Source organism: Hemiscyllium ocellatum, chromosome 23 (assembly GCF_020745735.1).
Source record: "Hemiscyllium ocellatum isolate sHemOce1 chromosome 23, sHemOce1.pat.X.cur, whole genome shotgun sequence".
Classification (NCBI taxonomy): Eukaryota; Metazoa; Chordata; class Chondrichthyes; order Orectolobiformes; family Hemiscylliidae; genus Hemiscyllium; species Hemiscyllium ocellatum.
This window is the reverse complement of record NC_083423.1, coordinates 18,068,457-18,080,095: the sequence shown is the minus strand read 5'-3', so window position 1 is coordinate 18,080,095 and position 11,639 is coordinate 18,068,457. Positions and strand designations below refer to the sequence as shown.

The window sequence follows — 11,639 nt, the reverse complement described above, 5'->3', positions numbered from 1 at the left end:
TTTTGGGGGGGGGTGGGAATTATTATCCTTCCAACTGCAATGGAAAAGTAGTCGGGGGCCAGAAAAGGGAATACTGACTGCGTTTAACTTTTGCCAGTGTGGTTGTGGTTTGTAAACTGGGTGGGGGATGGGTTCGGCTTAACCTTACTAAGTGCCTCCCACTCCCCAGCATGAATAAAAACTGCTGATGAACCAAACTCTCAAGGAGGGAGAAAAAGGTGTATACAAAAAAAAACATTTTTTTTCAGTGGACTAGTAGACATTCAGTGAATTGGACACAGATTCAAGATCTATAACGGAGCACTGGGAGAGGTTACAAGGAGAGAACGAGAGAGAGGGAACGGGGAAAAAATGGACTGGGTATCAAATTACAATCCTTTTTCTCTGTCACTTCTCTGGCACGTAAAAGTGGGAGTCAGGAGGCAAGTTGTTTGAGATCACGCACGTTCTTCGTATAAATCAAATGATTTGCATTTTCCCCCGTGGGCTTTGTGTTTTCAGAAAAAAAATCGTCTCAGTGAGTTTGGAGAGAGAATTGGGGAATAATCAAATCCCAGTCTGCAGCCGGTGGAGTCTGGAATGAGTTGAAACTGACGCGATGGCATTCGATGCAAGTTGGGAAACTGACACATTTTCTGGGACAAACAGAGGCCAATAACCAATCGGAGGAAGTTTCGAGTGGAAGGGGATTAATTCCCCGCTTTCGGAGAGGCGAACATTAAAAAGTTCGAAGATAGGCGACGGGGTGCGCGTGTGTGTGGGGAGAGGGCGAAGATTTCCTTTAACTTTGCAACTGGAAGAATCAAGATGTCTACCGGCTGGCTGTCTTTTGTTAAAGCGGCTCCAGTCTCCCTGCTCTTACTCTGGACATTCCTGGGGCTGAGCGGCACCAACCAAACGTTTCCCCAGGACCGCTGCAAGAAAGTGTCGGACTGCGAGCCCCTGAGATACAACACATGCATGGGTTCGGTTCTCCCCTACACCCACACGTCCCTCGCTCTGGCTGAAGACTCCAACACCCAAGAAGAGGCACACAACAATCTGGTTCTTTGGTCAGGTATTGCACTCGAACCCCTTGTATTATCAAAGCAAAACGCTTTTTTTTAATTTGGAATTTATATGATATTAAACAAGTGGAAAATATTTTCAGCCCCAGAAGGGTATCCCCGTTTCCTTTATTTTTGTACCATTTTAGTGGAACGCAGAACTTGAGGAACATCCAATGCACTTCCAACAAGATTGTGCCTCAGCAGGGAGAGAGCTGAGTTGTTGTTATACTTCTTCCCGTGTGATAACTTGGGTGGTATATCCGTTCTAAAGCCACAGTAGATTCTGAGATCCTATCAGCCACAATAAAGTCCTGTACACTCACATCCTCCTACCCCAACACTGATGCCTTCAGTTGCCTAGGCCCCACATTCTGGATTTCAGCTCTTGCCCCTCCACACTTCATTTTTTTTATCCTTTGCTTAATATCTGGTTCTTTTTTAGCAAACTTTTAGCTATATGCCCTAATATCTCCATGTGGCTTTGTATGTTTGTTACAGACCCATTGAATACTTTGGAGAATTTTACTATGCTAAAGGGACTGTACAAATGCAGCCTCTGAAAGCTGTTTCAAGCCTACAGTATTATAACTCCAATATTAAATTTATATTAGGTGAACACCTCTTGTCAAATCCAAAGCATAGGTCAAGATCAAAGTACAGGCAAGTAAGGGAGGCATGGCTCAGTCCAGTTTGCTTTATTGTTGATAAAAATTAATTAAAAATCTGATCTCCCTGTTCATTAACAACTGTGAATTCTATTAAGCAGAGTATATAAATATAGTATAAATATCCAGAAACCCTTCAAAGGAGAGGAATCAGATGAAAATTGTTACTGAGCCAAAGAAGATGACATTAGGATAGTTAACTAAAGTCTTGCTCAAAAAGGTGGATCTTAAAGGAGAGGAAGAGTAGTTTAGAGATGGAAGCCTGGATGACTCAAGGCTTGACTGTCACAGTCTGTTGAAGGAGAATTAGAGGAATGCAGATTTCTTGAATAGATTTAAAGCCAAAAGAGATTACAGATTTTTTTTTAAAAGGGGCAAAACCAGGGAGGGATTGGAACATGTGAAGGAGCATTTTAAAACAGAAGCATTTGGGAATTTGAAGTCATTGTGAGTCAGCAAGTGCAGTTCCAGTGACAGAACGAGACTGGTTTGATGAGAGATGTAACCATGTAGGGAACAATGGCACCACTTTGTGCACATTGAGCTTCCACAAACTGCAAGATGATAACATCGTAGTAATCTGTTGTGGTAATTGTTGAGGGGTAAGTATCGCCCAAGACTTCAGGAGAACACCCCTGCAATTCTTGTAATTAGCATCATGGGAGTTTTCATGACATCTGGGACATTAGGTAGGGCTTTAACATCCTAGCTGAAGAGCAATCTATGTATCATTTCGCTCATGATTCCTATATAGGATTTGTTCTCCAAATTTGTGACCTCGTTAAGAAAATTCAATTAGACATGACTTACCCTTCACAAATCTACGATGACACGGTTTGATCAGCTAATACTTGTTCAAATGCTTAGTCATTCTGTCCAGGACAATAGATTCCAACAGCATTCCCATTAATAAATTGTACAGTTTACATAGCACACATATGGGTTTTTCAAGCCTAATTATTGTGTTGGTGATCATATTCCACAGACATCTGCTCCCATTCCATCTACCTCAACTTAAAACGCTTCAGCATCGCTCTCTATTCTCTTTTCTCTCATGTACTGCTAAGGTCCTGGAGAGTATTGTTGAACAAGAGACCTTGGAATGCTGGTTCATAGCTCCTTGAAAGTGAAGTTGCAGGTAGATAGGACAGTGAAGAAGGCATTTGGTATGCTTTCCTTTCTTGGTCAGAGCATTGAGTATAGGAGTTTGGAGGTCATGTTGCGACTGTACAGGACATTGGTTAGGCCACTTTTGGAATGTTGTGTGCATTTCTGGTCTCCCTCCTATCGGAAGGGTGTTTTAAAACTTGAAAGGGTTCAGAAAAGATTTGCAAGGATGTTGTCAGGGCTGGAGGGTTTGAGCTATAGGGAGAGGCTGAATAGTCTGGAGCCGTTTTCCCTGGAGCATTGGATGCTGAGGGTTGACCTTATCGAGGAGCATGGGTAGGATAAATAGACAAAGTCTTTTCCTGAGGTGGGGGAGTCCAGAAATAGAGCGCATAGATTTGGGGTGAGAGGGGAAAGATATAAAAGAGACCTAAGGGGCAACTTTTTCATGCACAGGGTGGTAGGAATATGGAATGAGCTGCCAGAGGAAGTGGTGGAGGCTGGTACAATTGCAAGATTTAAGAGGCATTTGGATGGGTATATGAATAGGAAGGGTTTGGAGGGATATGGGCTGGGTGCTGGCAGGTGGGACTAGATTGGGTTGGGACATCTGGTTGGCATGGACGGGTTGGACCAAAGCGTCTGTTTCCATGCTGTACATCTGTATGACTTTAAGTCTTATTACTTTCTCCATCTGTTGCTTTATGCTTCAGATCAGAACTTCTAAAATGGTGAATAATGTTAACAGCATCTTTTGGAATAATTGCAATGGCGTATTCCCCTCTTGGAATATAGAAGGTGCTGCTCCAAAATGTTCCCATTCAAATTCTGTAAATAATGTGAGTAGATGAGTAAACCTCTCGTTTCTGCGATCTTGCATTAGAGTTTACACTTTTGATGACCATCTCATTCAACTCCATCTTCCTCTTTATTTTCCTATCCAGGATTGAGGAATGCTCCAGGCTGTTGGAGTGTGATTCAACAGCTTTTGTGTGCTGTCTACATGCCAAAATGTGAAAATGGCAAAGTGGAACTACCTGGTCAGATTATGTGTCAAATCACCAGAAGCCCCTGCGCCATTGTGGAGCGAGAGAGAGGCTGGCCTGACTTCCTGAAGTGTTCAAATGATCGATTTCCTGAAGGATGCCTGGTAGGTTTGATGAGGGTCAGCCAAAGCAAAGAATAATCATGCACAGGTTGAATTCCAGCACCAACTGAAATGTTTGTGCCTCATCCCTTCCTTGCAACTCCCTCAAGTAGTGGTTCTTCATGTTTGAACTGTTAGACTCAATGCATTAACAAACTTTTCTTTGGAGGGAAGTGATGAGTGTTGTGGCGGTAGCAGAGTAGTAGATTCACTCAACTAGTAATCCAGAGGCCCACGCTAATGTCCATGGAACAGATTCAAACCCTACCACTGCAGATACTGGAAGTTAAATTCACTAAATAGGTCTGGAATATAAAGTTAGTTTCAGTGTTCATGACCATAACAATTATCAATGATTGTTGTTTTTAAAAAAAAAACATCTGTTTTAGTAATGTCCTTTAGGTAATGTTCTCCTTACCTGGTCTAGTCCACATGTGACTCTAGACCCACAGCAATGTTATTGACTCTTGACTGCACTCAAAAATGGACTAGCACACCACTCAGTTTGAGGGCAGTTAGTAATGTACAACAAATGCTAGGCTTCCCAGCAATACTCACTTCTCATAAAAGAATAAAAGGAAGAAAAAGACTGCAGCAACTTGTTGAGAGGTAGTGCGTGGGAGTAGAGATATCATATAGGATCATTTCTGTATATCGGCACACACTCTCTCCAGCAGAAGTAATTGAGCAAACTATCAGTTTGGAATATATTGGCACGGAGTTGGGTTGGTGCATTGAATCCTAATAGGTTGCCAAGTTGCCATCTTGTCTAAATACAGGGTTTTGGTGTGTGTGGAGGTGGGGGGAATGTCCACAAAGGATGAAGGTAAATTTAATTACTTTAAAATTCTTTCTTTCAGAATGAAGTTCAGAACATCAAATTTAACAGCTCTGGTCGGTGTGAGTCCCCTCTGGTACGTACAGAGAATCCCAAGAGTTGGTACGAGGATGTGGAAGGATGTGGAATCCAGTGTCAGAACCCGCTCTTCACAGACAATGAACATGATGCCATGCACATCTATATTGCTGTCTTCGGATCCATTGCCATTCTCTGCACATTCTTCACATTGGTGAGCAATGCCCTTTAATTGGATATGGCTGCAAAAGCAACCTGAACCCATTCGCACTTCATTAGACAAAGTAAGAATAATATTATTGAATCAAACAACAGCTTTTTGTGGTTTTATTTTTGTTCTCCTCTGAATGAAGCTAACTTTCCTAAACATATATGGGTAGATTTTAAATCCTTGTAGCCTGACAATGCTATGAGGAGTCGAGAGTGTAGTGCTAGAAAAGCACAGCAGGTAAGGCAGCATCCAAGGAGCAGGAGAATCGATGTTTTGGGCATAAGCCCTTCATCAGGAATGCTAAGAGGAGGCTCACTCCATTTTGAGAGTGGAAAAGTAGATCTCGAGTTGGAGCAAGGCAGTTGTCCATATTTTTACTCCAGCAAAATAATTACAGTTGGTTCTGCTATAATGTGCGTTTCTTTAATACGAAGTGGCTAAAATGTGATTGTAGAATTTAGACCATTATTTGTAGAACGCAAACTTTTCTTACCTGTATTGGTTATAATGTGATTCTGGTCCCATTGGTTTAAATGGTGCTGCTATTACGCAATTTTCTTATAATGCAAGATTGTTCAAGAATAGAACTATTGTGTTATGTCAGAACAGACTGGTAACAAAATGGTAAACTTTATTCATACAATCAGCTGCACTATCAAACAGGGTAGAGCCCACGAATGAATGTTCTGCCCAGTAGTCTTTCAAAATGGTGGCGGCAATCCTATTTCTGACCCCAATTGTCCTATTTAAAGGCTGACAATCCAAAGTAGATGAGCGTTTTGGGTTTTCACCAGTTCACCCATGGAATGAGAAGGTATTCAGACAAAGTTACTAGGAAAGAGAAAGTGTTTCATAGTGGGGCAGAGGAGAGAGATTGATTATGCCAACAGTGCCTGTACTTTGCAGCTGCACTCAATTCAAAATAGAGCTCCTATAAAAGATATTATATTCACCATATTGAGTTTGATTTTTGAGAAGATTCAGAGCTCATGTTGAGGTTCAGGTTTTAAGTTTGCTCGCTGAGCTGGCAAGTTTGTTTTCAGACATTTTGTCACCATGCTAGGTAACATCTTCAGTGAGCCTCCATTGAAGCGCTGTGTTCTGTCCAGCTTTCTATTTATGTGTCTTGGTCTGTTAAGGTGGGTAATAGCATTTTCGGTTTTTCTTCTCAGGTTGGTAAATGGGGTCCAAATCAATGTGTTTATTGATGGAGTTCCGGTTTGAATGCCAGGCCTCAAGGAATTCCCATGTGTGTCTCTGTTTAGCCTGTCCCAGGATGGATGTGTTGTCCCAGTCGAAGTGGTGTCCTCTTCATCTCGATGTAAGGATACTAATGTTAGTGGACCATGTTTTTTTTGATGGCTAGTTGGTGTTCATGTATCCTGCTGGCAAGTTTTCTGCCTATTTGTCTGATTTAGTGTTTATTACATTCCTTGCATTTACGAATGTCATTTACAAAGTATTATGCAAGGACTGTAACAAACACTACATCAGACAGATAGGCAGAAAACTTGCCAGCAGGATACATGAACACCAACTAGCCATCAAAAAAAACATGGCCTACTAACATTAGTATCCTTACATCGAGATGAAGAGGACACCACTTCGACTGGGACAACACATCCATCCTGGAACAGGCTAAACAGAGACACATGGGAATTCCTAGAGGCCTAACATTCAAACCGGAACTCCATCAATAAACACATTGATTTGGACCCCATTTACCAACCTCGTTGAAAAAGAACCGGAAATAATACCACCCACCTCAACAGATCAAGACACATAAATAGAAAGTGAGACAGAACACCAGTGCTTCACTGGAGGCTCACTGATGATGTTACCAAGCATGGTGACACAACGTCTAAAAACAAGCCTGCCAGCTCAGCAAGCAAACTGACAACCTGAACCATACTGGGTTCTACAATATGAACTGTAAAATATAGTAGTTTTAAAACAGAAATCTAAAGTTTAAATAGCTATAGCCTCTTATATCATGCGAACTCCTCAATTCACTCCAGATATCCATTCTTTTATATATGAACCACCTACATTTTTCAATAAATTACAGCCTGTCTCTGGGTTATCTCTTGTACATATGTATCAATCATACCCCTTGACTGGGTTTCAACTTGTAATTCACACATGGTTATATATCATTAGAACTAAAACAAAAAATCCTACAAATATTCAGTTCTGATGAGATATGATCAATCTAAAATGTTAACTCTGATTTTGTTCCCTCGATGCTACTTGACCTGCCATACTTCCTTTTGCTTTTAATTCAATTTTCTAGCATCTGCAGTGCTTTGGTTTTGTGTGTTATTCAGGGTAGATTTGTTAAGTGCCTATTTACAGCAGAGCTGTGCTAAGGTTTCTTAAAGTGAAACTGAACTATAAAAGCTTGGAGCAGGTCGACTTTCAAACTCACTCTGGTCTGAACCTTGCTGCAGCACTGAAACTATGAGAAAGTGAGGACTGTAGATGCTGGAGAGTCAGAATCAAAAACCATAGGAGATACAGTTAGTAAGTTTGCAGATGACACCAAAATTGGAGGTGGAATGGACAGCAAAGAAGGTTACCTCCGCACAATGGGATTTCGATCATGGGCCAGTGCGTCGAGGAATGGCAGATGGAGTTTAATTTAAATAAATGTGAGGTGCTGCATTTTGGAAAGACAAATCAGGGCAGAACTTACATACTTAATGATAAGGTCCTGGGGAGTATTGCTGAAAAAAGAAACCTTGGACTGCAGGTTCATAGTTCCTGCAAAGTTTGAGCTACAGGGAGCGGCTGAATAGGCTTGGACTGTTTTCCCTGGAGCATCAGAAGCTGAGGGGTGACCTTCTAAAGGCTCATAAAATCATGAGGGTCATGGATATGGTAAATAGACATGGTCTTTTCCCTAGGAGGGGGGGTGGGGGGGGGGGGTGGTGGGGGAGTCCAGAACTAGAGGACATAGGTTTCGGGTGAGAGGGGTAAGATTTAAAAGGGATATAAGGGGCAACATTTTCACGCAGAGGGTGGTGCATGTATGGAATGAGCTGCCAGAGAAAGTGGTGGAGGCTGGTACAATTACAACATTTAAAAGGCATCTGTATGGGTATATGAATAGGAAGGGTTTAGAGAGATATAGGTCAAGTGCTGGCAAATGGGACTAGAATCGGATAGGATATCTGGTCGTCCATGGAAGAGTTGGATCAAAGGATCTGTTTCCATGCTGTACATCTCTATGGCTCTAAGTGTGGCGCTGGAAAAGCACAGCAGGTCAGGAAGCCTCCAAGGAGCAGGAGAGTTGATGTTTTGGACATAAACCCTTCATCAGGACATAGGCAAAGTTACATGCTGGCAGCACAGGGTATATTGGTTGTAAGAGTCCAAAATATTGGAGAGTTTCAAGTCCGTTCCTTATCAACAGGTACCCACAGTGTGTGGGTATTCACTATCTAGTACAAGTTAGAATAGCTCAATGTCTTTCCCATGCTGTCCTTATTAAATCATGGGAATGTATTGTTGAGATTAGAACACAATGGACATTATTAATGGAGAGGATAAGGAGCTGCAATTATCTGTCCAACCAGTGTATCCAACATGAATGGTCCATATTGACATTCAAAAGTGGTCCAATTTCCAGCACTAGCACCCTTCATTTAGTTGTTAACAAAGTAGCATTATTGTTTTTCCAGCAGACATCACTGGTGTACTTATTTCCCAAGCATTTTAGCACCTGTCTGACTGTTGAAGATCCTTGTATTGTTTGAGACTTTATTCTGAGCCTAACTTCTTGCATGTTATATTTAGTTTTTCTTGTTGCTTTTAGGCTACTTTTGTTGCTGACTGGAAGAACTCTAACCGTTACCCTGCTGTCATCTTGTTTTACGTAAATGCCTGTTTCTTCATTGGGAGCATTGGCTGGCTTGCACAATTCATGGATGGAGCACGGAAAGAGATTGTGTGCAAGGCAGATGGGACCATGCGACTTGGAGAGCCAACGTACATTTATTTTACTTGTTTTTTTTCTTGTGTGCCACACTCTTCTGACAGTGATTTTAATTGTGCCTGGTCTTCTGAGGACATTTGCCTCCATATTTCAGTCAGAAAGAATAAAATCTGTAGCAGAACTGAAAGATTATAAATGTCATAACTGGGAACTCACTTCCATAAGGATTAGTTCGAGTGAATAGATTTATGTATTCAAAGGGAAGCCAGATAAACATGAGCGAGAAAGGAATAGAAGGTTATGCTGAAAAGGATAGATAATTAGTTTGGGTAAATGTTTATGTGGTGTATGTACACTGACATTGTTCAATTGGGCTGAATGGCCTATCAACACAACTCTACTGAAAACCAAAAAGTGGTTGAGCACACAAAGGTTAGTAACTAAAAGTTTGTATGGTATTCTAAAAGAGATATTGGTTTGTAAAGTTTACAGATAAATGAGAAAAATTGCTGCTTGGAATCTAAGATATTACCAAGACTGTCAGCAATTGATGGACTCAGACAAATTCAAAATCCATAAGCAGATGGATTCAGTCATTCATTCCATATGAAAGGAAATCTTCTGAGTCTCAGACTGAAACAATCCTACTGTTGTGGCCTTTTGTTCTCATTTGGAGAAGAGGCAGCTACAGGAAGACAGATAAATGTCTCAACAGATGTGATGCTGTGCATATTGAGTGGCCCAAACTGATGAAAGGGTTATGGTTCAAATATAAAGTTGCCAACTTTAATTGGATGTAATCCTGGAAGTTTCATCACCTGACTTCCAGAATCAAGGTCCTGCGTAGTCATCCAGCTTCTCCAGTATTTCTGTAATATAGAAAAATGACCAAAGAATACTTTTAAAACATAATTTGTTTTTCAGTTGCTGCTATGATTTGACTCTGGGTCCAGTGTCCAGAAAATTAATTTTCAGTTTCTGTGGAACAACCCATTTTTGTAACAGGAATGAAGTAATTTGTGTTAAGCTTTATTTTGGTAGTGATTCTGATGTTCTGTCAAATAGTTATATCTCAATCAAATCAGGATCAACAGTTATCTGGTCAATATCACATTGATAACCTCTTCCCACCTTACAGAAGTAACTCTACTTCAGAAGTATTTAATTTGCTTGAAAGCACATTTCATAAATGGCACTAAATATATACAAGTGTTTAAAATCTGTAGCAGAACTGATTAAGAGATTATAAGATTATTTGGGCAGCATGGTGGCACAGTGGTTCGCACTGCTGCCTCACAGCGCCAGAGACCCGGGTTCAATTCCCATCTCAGGCGACTGACTGTGTGGAGTTTGCACGTTCTCCCTGTGTCTGCGTGGGTTTCCTCCTGGTGCTCCGGTTTCCTCCCACAGTCTAAAGATGTGCGGGCCAGGTGAATTGGCCATGCTAAGTTGCCCATAGTGTTAGGTAAGGGGTAAATGTAGGGGTATGGGTGGGTTGTGCTTCGGCGGGTCGGTGTGGACTTGTTGGGCCAATGGGCCTGTTTCCACACTGTAAGAAATCTAATCTAAACTAAGATTAGATTATAACTGAGCGAGGGAAGCACTAAATGAATATTTTTTGTCAGTATTCACACCAGAAAAAGACAATGTTGTCAAGGAGAATACTGAGATACAGGCTACTAAACTAGATAGGATTGAGGTTCACAAGGAGGAGGTGTTAGCAATTCTGGCAAGTGTAAAAATAAGTTCTCTGGGCCGGATGGGATTTATCCTAAGATTCTCTGGGAAGTCCGGGAGGAGATTGCCGAGGCTTTGGCTTTGATCTTTGTCGTCATTGCCTACAAGAATAGTGCCAGAAGACTGGAGGATAGCAAATATTGTCCCATTGTTCAAGAAGGAGAATAGAGACAACCCTGGTAATTATAGACCAGTGAGCCTTCCTTTCGTTGTGGGTGAAGTGTTGGAAAAGATTATAAGAGGTAGGATTTATAATAATCTAGAAAGGAATAAGTTAATTGGGGATAGTCAACACAGTTTTGTGAAGGATAGGTCATGCCTCACAAAACTTATTGAGTTCTTTGAGAATGTGACCAAACAGGTGGATGAGGGTAAAGTGGTTGATGTGGTGAATATGGATTTCAGTACGGCATTTGATAAGGTTCCCCATGTTGGGCTATTGCAGAAAATACGGAGGCATGGTCTTGAGGGTGATTTATCAATTTGGATCAGAAATTGGCTAGCTGAAAGAAGACAGAGGGTGGTGGTTGATGAGAAATGTTCATCCTGGAGTTCAGTTACTAGTGGTATACTGCAAGGATCTGTTTTAGGTCCACTGCTGTTTGTCATTTTTGTAAACAACCTGGATGAGGGCATAGAAGGATGGGTTGGTAAATTTGTGGATGACACGAATGCTGGTAGAGTTGTGGATAGTGCAGAAGGGTGTTGTAGATTACAGAAGGACACGGATAAGCTGCAGAGCTGGGCTGATAGGTGGCAAATGGAGTTTAATGCAGAAAAGTGTGAGGTGGTTCACTTCAGAAGGAGCAACAGAAATGCAGAGTACTGGGCTAATGGTAAGATTCTTGGTAGTGTAGATGAGCAGAGAGATCTGTGTCCGTGTACATAGATCTCTGAAAGTTGCCACCCAGGTTGATAGGTTGTTAAGAA

General features: G+C 41.4%; 1 protein-coding gene across 1 annotated transcript in view; it reads left to right on the top strand.

The window, feature by feature from the left end:
• The first annotated feature begins 233 nt into the window (after positions 1 to 233).
• smo (smoothened, frizzled class receptor) overlaps positions 234 to 11,639 on the top strand; it is a 42,835-nt gene continuing 31,429 nt past the window's right edge. Inside the window, exons 1-4 of the mRNA XM_060842743.1 lie at positions 234 to 1,057; positions 3,766 to 3,971; positions 4,829 to 5,038; positions 8,853 to 9,025. Of these exons, the coding sequence (XP_060698726.1) occupies positions 808 to 1,057; positions 3,766 to 3,971; positions 4,829 to 5,038; positions 8,853 to 9,025 (839 nt within the window). The 5' untranslated portion in view covers positions 234 to 807. The remainder of the gene's footprint in view (positions 1,058 to 3,765; positions 3,972 to 4,828; positions 5,039 to 8,852; positions 9,026 to 11,639) is intronic.